Below are 20,097 nucleotides of genomic sequence, written 5' to 3'. Positions count from 1 at the left end.
CTGGTTGGGTGGAAAGTATCCTTTCATGATGAGGGTTATTTTTTTGGCACCAATATATGCATTAGAACAATTCACACAAAGACTCAGAAAATGCATTCTATAGTAACTATGGCTAAGGAAAACTGGACTATCTACTATCCCTGCCTATGCCCAAGCTTATATTTCTCATGTCCCCTCCTTCCCCCCCAACCACTTCACTGTCCTGACATGATATGCAATGACTATTGTTGTTTTCATGTCTGACTCTTGGTGATCCCACTTGCCCATGTTTTCCTGGCAAAGATACTGGAGTGGTTTGCCATTTCCTTCCCCAGCTCATTTTACAAATGAAGAAATTGAGGCAAATGGGGTTAAGTGACCTGCCCAGGATCACACAAGTAATGAGTGTGTAAGGTCAGATTTTAATTCAGGAACACTCATCTTCCTGACTTCAGGCTCAGCACTATATCCACTGTGGGCATGCACACACACATCAAAAGTAACTATTGCAACATTATAAAGCAGGGAAGGAAAGGGAATAAACATTTATATAGTGCCACTATGTGCCAAGCCTGATTAAGGATAGCTTAAAAGAAGAGTTATGAGATGTTCCTAGTCCATTCTTTTAAAGATGTGGGAAGAACAAGAGAAGAAGTGTTTATTTTTGCCTAAGATGTGCTAGGTATTGTGTTAAGCGCTTTACCTATGTTAACTCACTTGATCTGCACAACAATCCTGGGAGATAGGTGCAGTTATTTCCATTTTGCAGCTGAGGAAACTGAGGTAAACAGTGTGTAAGGGAATTCCTCAGGGTCACCTAGTGTCCAAGGTAGGATCTGAACTCATAACTTTCTGACTCTAAGTCTCATACTCCACCCACTGAGTCATCTAGCTGGCATATTACACATATTTTTAGACCTTTTCAATTTACTGATCAATTACGCTGATATTTTTCCTCTTTTTCTTTGGTCTTCAAAATATTATTTTTGTTGCTATTGTCACTGTTATATGAGATGGTTTTCTGACAGGGAAATGGGAAGGGATACTGGACCAAATTATGGTGATGCAAAAAACCCAAAAGTTACCAGTAAAAACTTAGTTAAGACAAAAGCTAAAACCAACATACACAACGACAACAATGTAAAATGGAAAGAACCACAAAACAATCAAAAGTGAATTTAACAAAATTACAAAGAAGTATTGCCCCAAAGAAAAGGTTATGAGAAGACACATGCTCCCAATTCCTTTGTGGAAGTGGAAGATTCATGCATACAGAGCATTACATATAGTTTCAGATTTTCTCAATGTAGTCATTGCTTTTGTTGTTTTTTTCCTCTTCCGCTTCTGTTTCTTTTATTTAAAAATATTCTGGTGGGAGGGAGAGAGAGGAAGACTGGGAGAAATTTAGGCAATGTGAAGACAAAATGCCTCAATAAAATTTAATAGAAAAAATAAATTTAGAATATTAAGTAATCATTTAAAAAGGAAATTTTATTGAATCATTATTCCTTAGTGAGATTGGTCTATAGTTCTTTGCCCTGCCTCTTCCTGGTTTGGAATCAATATCATATTTGTCTCAGAAATAACCTTTGATAGAATGCCTTCTGGGTCTATTTTGGAGAATAATTTTTATAGCATAGATATGAATTACTTTTAAGTGTTTGTTGAATTCATTTGTAAATTCATCTGTTCCAGATTTGCACCCCTAATTTGGCTTGCTCATTTTTTTTTCTGAGATTGGGGGTTTAGCTCTTAATTTCTTGCTTTACTAATTTTGGTAGTTTGTATTTTTTTAACCACTTGTCCTTCTCCTCTCAATCCTCAATTTTGTTGGAATATAAATTGTGGGCCATAGTTTCTTAAGTCAAACCAGCTCATGAGTTTGATAAGTTCTATAGTCTTTAGTGCATCTATTTTTCTCTTAATTTTTAAGGCTTCTTTAATACTTTTAGGGTTGATAAATTATTTTCCATTCTTTGTGAAATTACTATCAGTTCACTGATCTTGTCTTTATATTATTTTCAAAGGTAATTTATGTATCTCACAGGCTTAGCATAGTCCCTAACATAGGGTAATCAATTAATGCTTGTTTGTTGAATATGATAACAACCTATTTCCCCAATTCCTTCACCACCGTACTTCTTCTCAAGCTTTGGGGCTGATCTGATTAACAAGCCTTAAATCAATCTGGGAGCAGGGTCTCCCCTGGGACACTATAAAAGAGTTAACTATAAAAATTAATGCCTAAAGCTACAGCTAACATGAGGCATTCAGGACCAGTGTGGTTATGGGCTGCATGTAGAAGATAATGCTTGGCTGGCTCATTTATCTTCAGTTATTACTTTTTTTTAAAAGGATTACCTTGTGGCATATTGTTTTATTTTCTTCTGTCATTGCTGGCTTTGCTGCATTTGGGGGACACTTTTCTGATTATTTGGGGTGGTGAGGGAGAGGTACATCTTCAGTTAACTCCTACCAATACGTATACTCAAAATACATATTTTGTTTCTGTGATTTATTTTTTGACAAACTGTTATGCTGGATATCATTATTTACTCTACATTTAAGTATTTATCTATTCCATGTGTTCTTCATACCAATTATTTTTTATTATTATAATCTAATAAGGGAAATATTTTTGCCTTTTCCCATTTATTTATGATTTCATGTCCTCAATTTTTTAAGACTGTGTGATGCTAAGACATCTGTATATTCTTTAATGTTCTTACTCAGAAGACATCATCTTTGAAATCTAAATTTTCCAGTAGTTGGTTAGGCGATTTTCTTGTCATCTTTTTGTTATATTAATCTGGAATTCTGACGTCATTATCATCTATGCCTTTTTGCAATTCACTTAGTTTCATCTTTAAGAACTAAGACACTGTTATTTGGGGAACATATATTTAATATCACAGTTGTGTCATCTATAGTGCCCATAAACATTATGTAATTTGACACTGTATATTTTTACTGTTGTCCTATCTGAAATCATGATTCCAACTCCTTTGTCTTTTTAATTAGCCTGAAACATTATCCTCTCCCACCCCACCCCCTTCCCAGCCCCTCATTTAAATTTTTTCTGTGTTTATTTTTTTGACGTGTTTCAAAACATTTAGGAAATTGCTGGGTTTTATTCTTAGCCATCCTGCCATTCTTTATTTTTTTGGGGGGGGGGGGAAGAGGGCAGAAGGAATTTAAGTCATTCACATTTAATGTTATAATTGTTAAGTTTGGGTTTTTCTACATTTAACTCAGGTTGATGGGGGGGGGGAGGGAGGATTTTTCCTTTCTCCTCTTATGTCAGTACTAGGTTGCTATGATTAGTTTTGTTCCTTAGACCACTCTCCTCCCTTCCCCTATCTCAAGTTCCTGAATTTGCTTTTATTACTTTTTTCCTTCTTCCGTTCCCAGCTTGGATGAGACTACAATTCAGAATATTCTCTGCTATGAACCTTCTGGGAACTGTGAATTTGTCATCCACCTTATACCCTTCCTATGCTGGGATATTCTAAAAGGGAATCTTCCATGTATGGGCTTTATAGTCAACTCTCATAAGAGATAAGGCTTCTGGAAAACAAAAACCTCACTCCCACTTTAGTCCAGTTCATCTGCCAGTGCTATTGTAGATTTCGGCCACTCTGTTCTTTTTCATTTCTTTTTTGGTCTGTTTTGTTTTTCTGAAAAGCATCCCTTTGCAAAGCCTGGCTCCTGGAAATGCTGCTTTATGAAGGCAGCTTTGTGTTAGAAGTTGCTCTATATCTCTTTTTAAAGGATATCTCACTCTCTTCCAGTCTCATCATTAAGCCTAAACTGTTCTTGCCAAAGTTACTAATGATCTCTTAATCGCCAATCAAGTGGCCTTTCCTCAACCGTCATTCTTCCTGATCTTTCTGCAGCCTTTGGCACTGTTGATCCCTCTCTGCTCCTTGATATTTCTAGGTTTTTGTGGTGCTACTCTCTCTAGGTTCTCCTACCTATCAGCCCCTTTCTCCTAATGATCTTTTCCCACTTGATCACAGATCTCCAGACAGGGTGAAAGGTTGAAGAAATCCCCTTTTCCTCTCAAACTAATGTTGAGGGTGAGAGTATCTTTGGTTCCCTCCTCTCTCTTCATTCTCATTTTCCCCTTGCCAAGCAAGTCTTTGCCCCACCCCCACTCCCAATATTCTGATTTGTTTATGAGGAAAAGTGGGTTTTAGTCCAAACAACATAAATCCTTCCTCCTTCCGTCCTCCTAATTCCTTAACCCCGCTGGTGATCAGCCTCTCCAACCCTTGTGCAGCTAGGTTTCTTTGTGTTCTCCCCTTGACTCTCAGCTACGGTGAGATTTAAAAAGAGCTTTGTTTCCCTAGAAGTCACTGAACATTAATTTTGTTGCTCACTTTCTGTTATCTGCGTTTATTTCCTTTCCTCAGTTTTCTCTTGAGAAAATTACTTGTCACCGATTCACTATATAATATTTATATATGTGGTTCTACTATTTCCTAGATTCTTCGTTCCTTTCTCCTTATTTGTTTCAATGCACTGAATGTTTATCTGCCTGGAGTCTGGCCTGACACCCAACCTTCTTCTCTTAGCCTTCCTGCTTACCACCTCTTATCATTTCTTCCACATATACTTTTATCAGGACTTCATTACCCTGTTTGATTCCTTTCTCCATACGATGCTCCTTGCTTTTGGCTATCTGCATAACCACCTAGAGTTAACTGTTAGGGGGTAGAACCAGATGAAGATCTGCCTTGGAGAGAGATGACTGAAGCTGAGCTTCTACCATCTCCTTCTACACACCACACAAGTCCCTTCCCCTCTGACTGGCTTTGTATTTCTAAGTTTCCCCACAGTCTAGAGTAACCTGATTTCTCTGTCACTGAGGCTGGATGAGTTCTGAAAGAACTTAACAGGGGACAGACTAGATGCTACCATATCCAACATTGGAAAGTCAGACGTAATAGATGATCACCCTGGGAGCAAGAGGGGCTTGGTACATAGAGGAGAAGTCGGTTCATAATCTTCTGATGCCTTTACCTTGTGGAAAAGTGTTTCTTTTTTTTTCACTCTTCTTGCAGTAACTGCAATTGCTTTTGAGGCATATTTGTAATGTGGGTGAGGGAGGGAGATATGCTGTTATGTAAATCTCTCACTCTTGCTATTTTTGTAGAAACTCTCCCAGCTTTGGATTTTGGAGGGACCTTGATCAATTAAAGTGACCTTTGTTCCCAGTGAAGCAGGAAACAATCTTAGTTATTCCCAAAACGTTCAGTCTTAAAACTTAAGGCAAGGCCTTGACTTTCTCCCATCAAACTATGGATCACTTTCTCTACTGAGACAATAACCCTCAAGATATCCTGTAGCAGAGGCAGATATCCTTATCCTGGAACTCAAAATAAGGTTGAGGAATTCAACACATACTTCTCAGGGCCACAGCTGCAGAGCAAAACTTCTGAATCTTTGAATAGGAAGGGGGTAATGAGTCCTTTAACATCATCTCCATTGGTCAATTCCCAGCCAATTCCAAACCAATCCAATATAGTCCAATTCCCAGCCCCAGAAGATTTACCATAATAGATTTAAGAGTTGGAAAGGACCGTAGAGGTCCTTTTTCTTTGTTTCAAATATTATTTTATTTCTCCCCCTCCCCCCCAAATTACATGAAAAATACAATTTTTTATACTTGGTGTTTTTTTTTAAGTTCTGACCAGACAAGTTAAATGACTGACTTAGGGATACTTTGAGTGTTTGAGGTAGGATCTGCATCTTCTTTACTGCAAATTCAGCACTCTGTTTACACCACCATGTTGCCTTTCTTGTACAACATGAGTTTTACTGCTTAACTGAGGGCTTAGCCACCACTGGGATGGCTACTATACCACCCTTCAGGATCTTGATAAAGTATAGATTTCCTTGAGACACTGGCTTTAAAAATAAAGCCAGTTGAGGAAACAATAAGCCAGGGTTTCCAGTGCCATTCAAGAACCATTCAGTGAACGTTCATACTAAGGTCAAACCTAGATCTCCTCATCAGAGTGATCTGGAGTTCTTGGAGTTGCTATATTTTCCCCTTGGATCAGGAAGCAAAAAATTTTTTTAAGTCCATTTGTTATTTTCTCTACTTCTCATACTTAAGTTCCAAAACAGTATCTGAACTAGGTAATTTTTAAAGTCCCTTCCTTTTTATGATGCTATTTCAGACTGGGAAGTACAGTTAGAGTAAATCTCATCCAAATAAACCCAAGGATAATTAATTTACATTTCAAAAGAACTTCCAAAGAGATAGTTCCCATATTAAACATCCGATGGAGGTGGGGGAATCATACTAGGACACTTATCTACTGTATTTTATTCCTTGGTTCTAAGAAGTTATAAAAGTTTAACTATTTTGTTAATTAATATTTTGGTGTGTTTCCTAAAACTATTTTTAAAAAATCAGACGAGTTATATTGGCAGTACTTCATATTTTGCACTTTTGCAACTGAACTGCCACCTGATTGGTAGCTAATGTAACAAAAACAAGGGACATAAAGGATGGGGCTGTTTTTTTCTTCTCAAAGCAACAATTTAATTGATAATAAAACTTGACATTTTGATTCTCCAGTATTTAACAGATGATAAAACTTTATGAAGCATTCCTTCAATTTTATGCATGGTCAATCTCAAGTATGAAAACTCTGGTGAAGAGTGGACTCCAAAGATTTTACTAGAGTCATTATGCTTCATAAGGGATCAGCTCATTCTGAGGGCATTTCCACATTCATTATATATATGAACATCCTCACCAGTATGAATTATCCAATGTTCTACAAGTTTTTCTAGATTGAAAGATTTCCCAAATACATTATAATCAAAAGATTTCTAGCCAATATGAATTTTCTTATATATATCAAAGCTTTTATGTCAGCCTGAAAGATGTACAACATTCATTACATTCAAAGAATCTCTCCAGTATGAATCAACTTCTGGTACTTCAGGTTTCTACTCTAGGTGAAAGCATTCCTACATTTATTTCACTGAAAGGATTTCTCTTTAGTATGAATTCTTTGATGACTAATGCAGGTTGCACTATTGCTAAGGACCTTATGAAATTTATTACATTCAAAGAGTTTTTCTCCAGTATGAATATCCTTGAGAGGTTATTAATTCGTATATTGGACAGAGCATAAAACTTAAGAGTCAAGGAACCCTAATCTGATGCTATCTGGGCAAGTCACTTAACATTTCTAAGTGTCAGGAAACTCTAAGACAATGTTAAACATGGATTGTGATTTACATTGGTAGATGGAGTTCCCACACTTTTGGAATCACAAATCTTGTTTATAATGATGAATGAATCCACTTATGTCCTTCAGTTTTCTACTCAAATTGAAAACTTTCTCACATTTTTTAATCATGAAAACTTTTCTCTCCAGTATGAATTCTCTGATATGCAATAAAGTTGTTTTTTTTTTCCTGCTGAAGGCTTTTCCAAATTCCTTATATTTGAAATGGTCTACAGTAGAAATTCTCAAATTTTTTTTAAAGGAATGAACTGTTTTTTAAAGTTTTCTCACATTTGTTTATATTCAAAGGGGTTCTCTCTATTATGAATTTTATCATAAGCAACAAAATTTGGACTATAAACATTTCCTCTTTCATTCCATTCAAAGAGCTTCATCCCAGCATGAGTTTTTTTATGTTCTTTAAGGTTTCCACTCCATTTGAAAGCTTTCTCACATTCATCACACTGAAATGGCTTCTCTTCAGTATGAATTTTCTTATGTCCTTTGAGGTTTTCACTACGGGTAAAAGCTTTCCCACACTCCTCACACTGAAAAGGCTTCTCTCCAGTATGAATTCTCTTATGTTTATTAAGATCTCCTCTCTGGCTGAAAGATTTCTGACATTCATTACAATGAAAGGGTTTCTCTCGAATATGAGAAAATATCTGATGTCGAGCTAAGCTCTGGTTATTGGTGAAAGCCTTTTCACATTCATTACATCCAAAAGGAGTTTCACCTGTATGAATTCTCTTATGGGTGTTAAGGCTTCCCTTCCGGCCAAAGGCTTTCCCACAATCATTGCATATATAGGGCTTCTCACCAGTATGAATTCTCTGATGTTGCACAAGAAATGAGCAGTATCGAAAGCCTTTTCCACATTCGCTACATTCAAAGTGTTTCTCTCCAGTATGAGCAATCTTGTGTGCATTAAGGCCTCCCTTCTGGCTAAAGGCTTTGTCACACTGATTACATTTATAAGGTTTCTCTCCAGTATGAATTCTTTGATGTCGCATAAGGGATGAACGGTGTCTGAAGGCTCTCCCACATGCATTACATTGAAAGCGTTTCTCTCCAGTGTGAGTTATTTTATGTGTATTAAGGATTCCCTTCTGGTTGAAAGCTTTTCCACATTCATTACATATAAAGGGTTTCTCACCAGTATGAATTCTCTGATGTTGCATAAGAGAAGAACTGTACCTGAAGCCTTTTCCACATTCATAACATTTAAAAGGTTTCTCTCCAGTGTTATTATTATTATTAATTACCCTACGTTTAGTAAGGTAAGAGGTGTTGCTAAAGGCTTTACCAAATGTATTCAATACATATGGTTTCTCTTGAGAATGAATTCGTTGATGTCGAGTTAGGTGTCTATTACTGCTGAAGACTTTTCCACATTCATTACATTCAAAAGGTTTCTCACCTGTATGAATTCTCTTGTGTGTTTTGAGATTTCCCTTCTGGCTGAAGGCTTTTCCACATTCATTACATATATAGGGTTTCTCTCCAGTATGAATTCTTTGATGTACAATAAGGCGTGAATTGTTACTGAAGGCTTTCTCACATGCATTACATGGAAAGAGTTTGTCTTCAGTATGAAATATCTTATGTGTATCAAGGTTTTCTTTCTGGCTGAAGGCTTTCCCACATTCATCACATATAAAGAGTTTTCCTCCAGCATGACTTCTCTGATGTAGGGTAAGGTTTAAAATGCTATTAAAAATTCTGCCACATTCATTACATTTAAGAGGTCTTCCTCGAGTGTGTGTTCTATAGTAATGAATGAGGTTTGATTGATAATTGAAGGGTTTCCTGTACTTACTATATTTATAAAGTTTCTTTCCTAATTCAATTCTATTATATTTAATTAGGTCTGAAAATTGTTTGAAACTCTCTCCAAGTGTATCGTATTTATGGGGACTTTCTCCTCTAGGAAAACTCAGTTGTGGAATGAGGAAAGACCCTAGAATGAGCTTTCTCCCAAATATACTGTAGTCATTAGTGATTGGTACCTGCCCTGGCTGTCTCTCTTGGTTTCCCTTTTGTCTCTCTAACCTTTCATGATGATCCCAAGCTTCTCCCAAATTGGAATTCCAGGGATCCTCCTTTGTGAGTCTCTCATTGGATGGTTCTCCCATAGGAATATACTGCTTTGGCATTGATTCCTTGATTTCATATCCTGTCTTCTGAATAAGAGAATCTGAAAAAAACAGAAAAGTGTCAATATTTACCGTGCTGTGAGAAAGAAAAGTGATTTATACTAAGTTCTAGATTTTGCCTTCTTATTCAAAGTAAAATAACTATTAGTCTAGAAAACGCAGAACACTGAGGGAAGTGAGAGACAGTAAAAGGAAGAGAAGAGTAAAAGAGCACCTAGCTGCCCAGAATTTAATGAATTACATTCTAAGGTATGGAAAAACTTTATAGATTTCATTAGAGTACCAATACTGGGAATTCCACTGCTTCTATTCCCTGTCCACTTTGCCCAAAAGTTTTCAGTTACACGTTTTCTCTTTAGCAATTTCAATTTCTCATCTCACCACTGATTTTCTCATTCACCGGCCTGAAAATATGCTCAGGTCTCTCGAGTCTTAAAATTAAGAAAACAAAAAAAACCCCTAAGGCATTCTCTTGATCTTTCTGGCCCAGGCTGTTTACTGTCTCACTCTTCTAAAAGATATGTACATCTGCTGCTCTCACTTCTTCAAAGCACACTTTGCCTCAACCCCTTACAAGTGCTTCTGCCATGATTCTGGAATCCCTAAATCCCAGGATCTTTTCTCAAGCCTTATCTCTCGAGGACTCTGATCAGTGTTGGTCACTGTGGGCTGCTCTTTCTCCTACTGGATACTCTCTCCTCCTATGGCTTCAGGTGCACCGCATTCTCCTTCCTTGCTGGCTTATCTTTTTTTCTGATCCCTTGTTGTGGGTCTTCCTAAAGGACTGGTCACTGACTCTTCTTTTCTACCAACACTCCGTCTTTGGGCACTTTCACTTACTCCTAAGTTTAAATTCCACTTCCATAAAGATCAGTCCTCAATAAGGGGGAGTCACGTTACAGTGGAGAGAGTCAAAGGATCTGGGTTTAAATCCTGTCTCTGCCACTTACTACCTGTGTGACTATGGGTAAGTCATCTGAACTCAGAATTCAGTTTCCTTATTGGCAAGATGAGGGGGCTGGTAAAGATGGAAACTAACATCACTAAATGGATGATTCTATGAACAGAGAATACAAACACGTGGCAGGGAATCTTGGTAAGTGTGTATGGCCAACTAGTTGAAGGATAGATCATTAAGATGTTTGAAGGTGAAGCAGTTTAGAATGGACACAGAAAACAACAAGGAACATGGGATCTTGGAGAGAGACCATCTAGTCCAGGAATCACCTTCACAACATCCCCAGAAAGGGAACTTCTAGTTTTGCCTAAAAACCTTCAGTAAGAAGGAAATCATGACCTCTCAAGAGAACCCATTTCAGTTTGAGGATGCTCTGTTAGCATGTTTTCCTTTACATCAAGCCTACATCTGACTGTAATTTCCAATCTGTTGGCAATCAGCAGTCAAGCTTCCTGATTCTTAATGATAGGGGTAAATGCCATCAATGCATGCTGCTTCAACAATGCAGTGCAGCAGGGCACTAGGTGTAACCCCTCTGTCCCATATCCTGGTGCTGAAGGGGGCAGCTGCCTCTGCCACTATGTGTGTGACCTCTTCTGTAACAGAGGCAACATCAGGTTGGTCATTTCCCAGAGGCAAATTTCTGGGGAAGGGAAAGTTGCAGAAGACTTGTGACCATGAATGTGACAATGTAAGGGACCCTTGAGGAATGATGACTGCTAAATGGCAAGGATAGAATTAAGATGGCTTCCAGAGAGTCCCACAATGCACAAGGACCAGAGTATGATATAAGTTGGGCATACCAGCTCTGGAGGGCAGCCTGCTGTGGGATAATCAATGCCATTCCTTCTGCCATTGTGACCTGAGGATCACTGTCACCAAGGCACAAGACCTTTCTCTGCTTCAGAAGATGAGACTGCATACTTTTATGGCAAGAGACAATGACTGAGATAAAATAAAACTCTTTTTGTGAGACAGTTATATCCTTGTCTCTCTCTTCACCATAATCAAGACATAGTCTTTGCTATGAACTCCTTTTCACTCACAAACTCCCAACCCCCCAGTTCAAATTCCTTGCCTCCCAATGCCCCTGGATATTTCCAGGTAGGCCTTATGCCTTCTCTTGGGCACACTAAAATGTACAAATAAGAATCACTGGCCTGTCTGCTGTTTCTATGAAGACCTCTAAGGAGCTGTAGCACATTGGGACAAGCACCTTCCACATCTGATTTCCTGGTTTCCTTCGTCTGACTATGCTTCATCTTGTCCATATCCTTTCTACGAGGTGCCCAGGACTGAATGCAATATTCCAATTATGGCCTGACCAACCAGTGACACTCTCACAGAATTCCAGAGTCAGAAGGGACCCCAGAGGCCAGCAAGGCTAACCTAAGTCAGACTGAGAATCCCATCCAAAACCTCCCTAAAAAGTGTCATGATGTGAAACAATGCAGAGGCAAGCCAAGAGAAGGATGTGAGAGAAAGCCTTTGGAAGAGAGAAGAAGAGAAGTGCAACATCAGGAGTGGGAAAAGCCATGGACTGAGACTAGAGGGAGCTTCAGTCTGCAGCCTTGTCATGATTCTAACCAGCCAGGGGCCCACGGACAAGACAAAGCCCCTGAACCTCAGCTTCGCTGCTGCAAAATGGGAAGGTCAATGCACGATTCACCTTAGAAGGTGTAAAAGCACATTGTACGATATCAAGTTCTACATGTATGTAAACTGTCAGTATCATCATGGAGCTCCAAAGCAACCACAAAGATCATGGTCAACAGAACAGCTGAAGAGGAGACAGAATTGAGCATTTCACAAGAGAAAGAGACTAAAGAAAATGGAGCGAGCATACACAACACTTTGGGGACAGATGTTTGGGGCTGGAAAGGAATGAGGAGAATATGGAAGTCAGCAACACCGAGAAAAGGGCTTGTTTCGTGTCAGTTTTAAATACAGGTTGAATATAATTGCATTTGAAAGCAGAAGGAAAGGAAACTTGGAAGAGGGAGAGATTATAGACTCAAGAAGAAAACACCATGGGAGGAGGCAGGAAAGGAAAGGTGTGCAGGTGGAGGCATGAACGCTATGGAGAGGCTGGGGAACAGGAGTAGACAGAGTTATCAGCCAAAGGACTAAAGTCAAAGAGGACATCACGGGGGAGAACTCAGGTCAGACAGCCACAACTCTTCTCCAGAGGCCTGGGAGGCTTTAGGGAAAATGGCCTAACACCCTCAAGCTGTTCCTTCCAAGGATTTCATCTGTCTGACTTTCACTCACCTAGATAAGTGCTTATCAGGACTTCATTCTCTGTCATCCATGGGGTCTCTCTTCTTTCCAGATGGGAGATCACGTCTGGTTTGGAAACTGGGAGCCCTGGTCATAGGGATATAAATGGTAAAGTGCTCAGGAGAGACATCACAGAATTCAATTTTACCTTCTCCCTTGAGGAGTAGAGGGCCTGATAGGAAGATCCAGATGATAGCACAAAGGATCTCAATATTATGTTCCCAGGAAGTGGGGGTGGGGTGGTTGTGGGCAATGGGGATGATCTGGCCTCAAACAAAGCATGTTGGGAGGGACAGCTAACACCCTGGATGATGCAGCATCGAAAAGAATATTGACAGGCATTGGACTTAACTTAATAAGATGAAATTCAATAAGGATAATGGAGTCTTACACTTGGGAACAAAATACCAACTCCACAAATACAAACTGGGGCAAGGCATGGATAGACAGACTGCCATTGCCTCTGATACCAGCTCCATGACTCTGGGTAAGTCATTTCACTTCTCTCTGCTTCAGTTTCCTCCTCCATAAAATGAGCATAATAAGAGCACTCGCCTCCCTGGGTTAGTGAGGATCAAATGAGATATCTATCAAGTGCTTTGCTAACCTTAAAACACTACCTAAGTGCTAGCTATTTATTATTGTTTTACATCAAAAGACTTAGAAGCCTCCACATTACACACATTCATGAGAAGATCCCTGCATATAAAGTCAGGACTCAGTGAAATGCTGCACATATCCCACAGCTATTAGGAAATGAGGGCAAAGACATGGACAGAAGATGATTCAGAATGGAAAAGTCATCCTTACCAAGGAAGATAAAGTTCTCATAGTTCTCCAGCATCACGTCCCGGTACATGTCCTTCTGGGCAGGCTCCAAGCGCTCCCATTCCTCCTGGGAGAAGTCCACGGTCACATCTTGGAAGGTGAGCGATACCTGAAATGTCAAATCATGGTGGTGCTCACTTGGGGACCACTCCTCACAGGGAACAGCAGGAGGATGTGCAGGTATCTGAATGTAAAGGCAGACGCTCTCATGGGATAAGAGTTTGGAGTATTCTTACTTCACTTGTGTGTCTTCCCCACCCCATCCCACCTTTTTAAATCAGACTCTGCATCATATAAGAAACTTTGCTTTAGTACTCAAGGTCAACTTTACAAATCATTTCTCAAACTAAGCCCCAGGTACATTATAAACTTTATTCATGGAAGGCACTGCTCCTTGTCTACATGAACATTCTGGTTGCCCACGGAAGCAGAAAAGGAATATTTACATAGGGAAAACTAGCAAATTCACCTTAAGAAAGAGATACAGAATCTTAGTTAAGAGGAAAGAAAGAAAGAGACTGGAGGACCAGAGATAGAACTATCCCTCAAATGAGGGCAAATAGACGTACCGAGAGGACCTGTGTGATGACAACATTGGTGCAGGGCATTGTAGTGCATAAACTCAGGTGAATGGGACTGTTTTCAGAGGTTATAGCTAATGAGACATTATAAACCATGTAAGTGTCTAGAGACTGTAGGAAGATTCTCTAAGGGCTGCTGGGGTCATGCCTGACAGAAAGGTAGACTTTTGGGGCTTCAGCTCACAAGTTATAGATGGGTCACCACTTATGAAGAAGCATTAGAGGGAGGAGGAAGATTGGGGGAATAGGAGACCAGATGAAGAGCAGGAGAAAAAGCTGAAGGCAGGAAAAGTCAGGGCCAGAATGCACAGGAGATGGGAAAAGCTGCTAACAGATCGAAGAATACAGTAAGGTGATAGGGATTGAGTCAGATGAGACAGTATGAGTCTCTGCAGCTGTTGGAAATCTTTGGAAGAGCTTAATCCTGCTGCTCAATAGAGTTTTCTGGGTTTATTTCTAACAAATGCCTCTCAGGGGCATTTGTGTTACCTTCTACTGCTTTCTCTGGTTTCAGGGGGGCAAACAACAGAAGAAAGACAAGCCTTGTATCTGTATTGCTGTGATAAGAGGATTGGATTTTTCTAAGAGGGAGTTGGATAAAAGCCTTGCCATCTGAACAGCTGGAGGAGGGAAAGGCTGTATCCATTGTATCACTATCTACAGCTTCTGGAGAAACCCCTCAAGCACCCCAGATCTTATCAGAGGAGCTTGGCAGTTCTTTAGTTTAAGGGAAAGGCTTGACATTGAAAAAGTGTAACACTTTCTCTGCACCGACAGTGGAGATGTGCTAAAAGAATTCAGCACTGCTTCGGGTCTAGAGTAGCAGAGAAGTGGGTCTGTCTACTTTAATGAGCTGTGAGGACCAGAAAGGGAACGTAGAGGACAGAAGTGATTTTTACTCAGTTAAGTGATGAATGAGTCAGACTATTTTGTAAGGAAACCAGCGGCATCAAGGTCTGCCATCCGTTGTTTTGAGCTAATCTGAGCACATAGTTTTTCCCACTCATATGCCTGCCTCCTTACTAAATTTCTGTATGTTTGTGGGTATTCTTGTCAATAAATACTATGTACATTGGTTAATGAATGGACTGTTATTGAGTATTACTGTTCTTACCTTCCCTTGACTAAATGTTACCTTCTTTTTGCCTCACTATTTAGGAAATATTTAATATCTAAGCATCAATGGTATTATTTTGACTGATTTTTTATCCATCGATGGGACACATCAGTGAGTATTTGAGAACAACACTGGCAAGCAGAAGTGTACTCTCTCCACTCCCCAAATCAGGGTTACCTCTAGCAATGTTCAAGAGAATTTGAATAGCATCCATGTGGTCATGGTTATGACCAGCTGGTTACCATCTTTGGGAAAAATTCCCAGACCTATTGGTGTGAGAGCAGATGTGGATGTATGAACCAGGCCAGAGAGAGGGATGAAGGTACAGAAGCCACATCAGGCACCACTCTCTAGGCTACATTGCCCAAGTGGTGGGACTGTGGCTACACTTAAGCTATATTTAAAAACTCCAAAACCTCAAATTGATAAATTAAACATGGTGATCATATTATTTTCTAATAAGGTACATCATATCAATTATTCCCCATGATTAATCATGACATTTTGGGCATAATTACTCAGAAGGCAGGTCACAAATGGTATCTCAGAGTACAAATTCTCTTCTCTTGTTTCATCTACAAATCATGTAACTCTGTTATCTTCCAAATAACTACCACCTTTATATGCAAGGTGTATATACATAAAATTCTTTCCCCTCACACAATGAGAATTTGAAAAGGGTAAAACAATCAGGGAATGTTTCATGTAAAGATACATATTTAAAAAAACACAAACGTATACATGTATGAATACATATACATACATATATATTTTAAAAATTATCATCCTTTCCCCTGTCTCTTTACCTGTTCCCCTCCCAAAGAGCCACCTCTTTTAAAGAGAAAGAAAAAAACCTAACCAACATGTCAAAAAACATTGATATTATAAGCAGTATTCCACACTTACGTTCTCCCATTTCTGCATGGGGTTGATTTTTGTACTAAACTATAAAGGATGGTCATAATGTCAGTAGGCAGAGGTGAGAATGAGAACAGTATCAAAGGCATAATAAAATGAACAAAGTCATGTATGCAAGATGAGGCATTCACAAGGGTTAGTCTAGTTTGGAAGGAAACAGAAAGAAATGAAAAAGGTAGGATGATGCTAAAACATATATAACACCATGCCAAAGTGTATGAACTTGATTTTGAAAATCATAAGCACCAAATGTCCCAAATCAAATAAATGAAAAAGAATTGGTTAAATAATAATTTTGGCAGCTACTGTTGTTAAAAAAGGGTAAACATACAAAAAAGGACACTATCTCCATCTCGAAGGAGTTTACATTCTAATCTCGAGAAATGATACATATAGGGTGGGATGTGGAAGCCAGGGAAATGGGGTCATGGTCTGGAGAGTCTCAGGCATGGTGAGTGGATCCATAAGGCAGTTAAGTGACAAGCCCTTTCCTCAAGCAATGGTACTCTTGATTATTGTGCCCAGGACAAAGGGAGGAAAGCAAAGGGGATAGGCAAATGGTATACTCCTACACAGTAGTAAGCATATGGCAAAGCAGATGGTTAGATGGTATGTGAAGAAGCTTTGTCTGGAGCTGTGAAGATATGGTGGCCTAGGTATGTTCAGTTATCAATCAATATGGCTTAGCCCTCGGGCAGGAGTTGAGGGGTATGTAGGGTATGCTAGAGTCAACTCCTAACACTTCTCACAAATTTTCAGTGGGAGCATTTACACCTTGGGAATTGGCAAAAGTTACAAATCAGGGCTCAATTTATTGTTTTGTCAATTGTCTGATACAGAATTAGGAAAGTGATGGAGAAAATGTTAATGTAGAATAAACCTAAAAGTGTGTGGTGCACACATTTTTTTTTTTTCAGAGATCTAGTTGCTAAGCACTTAGCAGACCGTTGGGTTTATGGACTCACTGAATGAATATTTGTATTAAAAAGATGGTCCTTTGTTTCTGGGTGAAGAACATCAGGAGAGAATACTGGTGTTTAAAAAGATGGTTTTGAACTAAGAGCACCTTGGGGCAACTTTCTAAATGCAAGCAAACTCATTCTTTCCTATTCTCTTCTATTCAGTTTCAGTCTTAGCTCACAGATAGAAGTATCTGTCCATGATATACATCCTGAGGTACTCTCTAGAAGGACTGCCCATGTAACTCAATATCATATTTTAGACAGTAGTCATTCTTAACCATTTGTTTTCTTCCTGTAGAGTCTAGTACGCTAACTCCCTTGTATTGCCATTTATGGATCAGCGAACACTTGTAGTATTCTGGGCCTTAATGAAGTTAGCACATCATGTACAACAGGAATATTTGAAGGGCCTTATTATTTGAAGAGAATTTCTCTCCCATTTGGATTCTGCACAGAATATGTCCTATATCAGTATTAAACAACTTAACTTTAGCATATATCTTCCTGTTTAATGCCTTGAATATGGCTGTATCTATCAAAAAATCTTTCTTTTGGAGGCAATCAGGATTAATTAAATTATTAATTAAATTAAATTTAAAATTAATTAATTAAATCAGTGACTTGCCCAGGATCATACAGCTAGGAAGTTTTTGAGGATGTATCTGAACTTAGGTCCTCTTGACTTAAGGGTTGGTGCTCTATCCACTGTGCTGGAATCTTGTAAAATATTAACATGTATCAAACACATCTTATTGGAGAAGAGCTTCTTAGACTGCATTTTTTTATGAGTCAAATGCTTTTAAAAATAATCAGCAAACAATAAACAGCAGAATCTTGCAATCTCTGCACCTTATGATAAACTCTGTGGGTGTGAATATGGTGTTCCACTGTAGAAAATAATTTGTAAAAGTATCATATTTTTATCAAAGATTCTCAAATTTAACATAACATGAAAAATAGGCATTTGAATTAGTAATTCCTAGACCCATAGGATCACCGAGTTACAGCTGGAAGGGACCTTCAGGGTCATCTAGTTCAACCCTCTCACTTTACAACTGAGGAAACTGAAGCCCACAAAATTTAAATGACCTGCCCACAGTCACATAGATGGTGAGTGTCAGAGTCAGGATTGGGTCTCAGGCTATTTAACTTCAAAGCCAATGCTTTTCTCACTGCGCTGTTGCCTCCTCACATTAAAAAAGTGTAGCATCTGTGATTTCTTTCTAAACATTTGGTATGTATGAATGAATAAATGAATGAAAAAAACATTTATTTAGCATTTACTATGGGCCAGGCACTGTACAAAACACATGATACAAACATAAGGAAGTAGAGGAGTCCTTGCCTTCAAGGAATGCATGTTCTTATTAGGGAAAATCAAATAGAGCACTGTGTGCGTCCTTCGTTACTTAAGAAGACCATGCCATCAGAGAAATAACGACATGACTTGCACTTGACTTTGTTTTGAGTGAGGAAGGGCTGGGCAGGTCACCAGCCTCACTTCTCCAGGGCCATCTGAATCCAGTGACCTGATATTCCTCAGGATGACTGGAGATGACCCAGGATGCAGTGGGAGGCCTTGGGTCCTTTAGGCCAAGGTCTTTGCAGCTACTCACTTAGGGTGAGGCAATGCCCATTCGTTGAATAAGTCTGTTTAAGAAGGAGCCAGGGCATGGCCCTTTAATGAGGTCAAGAGAAAGAAAAACATCAGGCTGGGTGGCAACCAGCAACAGTTACTACTGATACTCACTCTAAAGCTAGAAGGGTCCAGAGGAGCCCTTAGGCAGGGGCCCATTGGAGTCCCAGTTTCACAGTGCAGTAGGTTTAAGGTTTTAGGACAGGACAGGACAGGATAGGATAGCAAAGGAGCCAGTAAAACCCAAGTCAACTGGGCATCTTTTGGCCATCCAAATTTACCTTCCTTTGGAGAGTAGAAGGTAGGGGAGGGGGAGGCAGACAGGAGAGGAGTTGAGTTACCCAGCTAGCTGGGTCCCCATTCAGCCAGCTGCATCTACTCACAGGATTGTGTTCGTCCTTCGTTGCCAAAGAAGACCATGCCATCAAAGAAATGACATGACTTGCACTTGACTTTGTTTTGAGTGAGGGAGAGCTGTGCAGGTCACCAGTCTCACTTCTCCTCCAGAGTCCACATACAGCACTAGAAAGAGGCAGAATGGTGGGCATTGGTAGCTACCTGGTTTGGAAATGAACAGGAAGACTGTGGCGATCTGGGTTCCAGGCAAGGTAAGGTAAAGGCTCATCTATCAAGCTAGGATCCAGGAGGCAGTGTCTGAGTTCAGATAGGAGGAGAAGGAGAGGGTGGAGCAATGTGGGCAGCGTGGTTTTGAAATGGCTTGGAAGTGTCATTTCTTCCTTTCTCCATCTTCAAAATTAATATCCTGATGCTTCCAAATTTGTCTCCTCTAGCACATGTTTTGTTTTGAAAACTATCCTGGGCCATCTCCAGTCGTCCTGATGCATATTAGGCCACTGGACCCAGATGGTTCTGGAGAAGAAAGTAGGCCTGGTGACCTCCCTCACTCAAATCAACATCAACTGCAAGTTGTCATCATTTCCCTGATGTCATGGTCCTCTTCAAAAACAGGACAAACACAACCTGTGATTAGTCTGAGCTGCCTGAATGGGGACCCAGCTAATTGGGTAACTCAGCTTTCCTCTCCCTCTCCCTCTCCTCTCCATAGAAAGGTAAATTTTGATGGCTGGAAGCTGCCCAGTTAACTTGGGGTGTACTGAGTAGATTCTTTTCTTTCTGTCTTTGACAAAACTTTAAACCCAGTTCACTCTGAAGGTCATAGATTGGGCCACAATAGATCACTGCCAAAGTTCCACTTAATGGCTGTATTTTGGGCCCTCCTGTCTAGAGTGAATGTCAATGGTAACTGTTTCTCTTTGGAACAGTAATCCTGAGGGTCCTCCCCTCCCAGCTTGATTTTTTTTTCTTTTCTCTTTCCTTTTTCTAATTAAAGGGGCCATCTCGTGACTCACTTCTTAAAGAGGCCTTTTCACTGAATGTGGGTAACCTTACTCTAAGTGAAAAGGCATTA

General features: G+C 39.6%; 1 protein-coding gene across 1 annotated transcript in view; it reads right to left on the bottom strand.

The window, feature by feature from the left end:
- Window positions 1–1,452: 1,452 nt before the first annotated feature.
- LOC140520207 (uncharacterized) overlaps window positions 1,453–20,097 on the bottom strand; it is a 54,794-nt gene continuing 36,149 nt past the window's right edge. Inside the window, exons 11-13 of the mRNA XM_072634021.1 lie at window positions 13,437–13,563; window positions 12,618–12,713; window positions 1,453–9,429 (exon numbers count right to left, since the gene is read on the bottom strand). Of these exons, the coding sequence (XP_072490122.1) occupies window positions 7,520–9,429; window positions 12,618–12,713; window positions 13,437–13,563 (2,133 nt within the window). The 3' untranslated portion in view covers window positions 1,453–7,519. The remainder of the gene's footprint in view (window positions 9,430–12,617; window positions 12,714–13,436; window positions 13,564–20,097) is intronic.

The sequence above is a fragment of the Notamacropus eugenii genome, chromosome 1 (assembly GCF_028372415.1).
Source record: "Notamacropus eugenii isolate mMacEug1 chromosome 1, mMacEug1.pri_v2, whole genome shotgun sequence".
Lineage (NCBI taxonomy): Eukaryota > Metazoa > Chordata > Mammalia > Diprotodontia > Macropodidae > Notamacropus > Notamacropus eugenii.
This window is presented reverse-complemented; position numbering and strand designations above follow the sequence as displayed.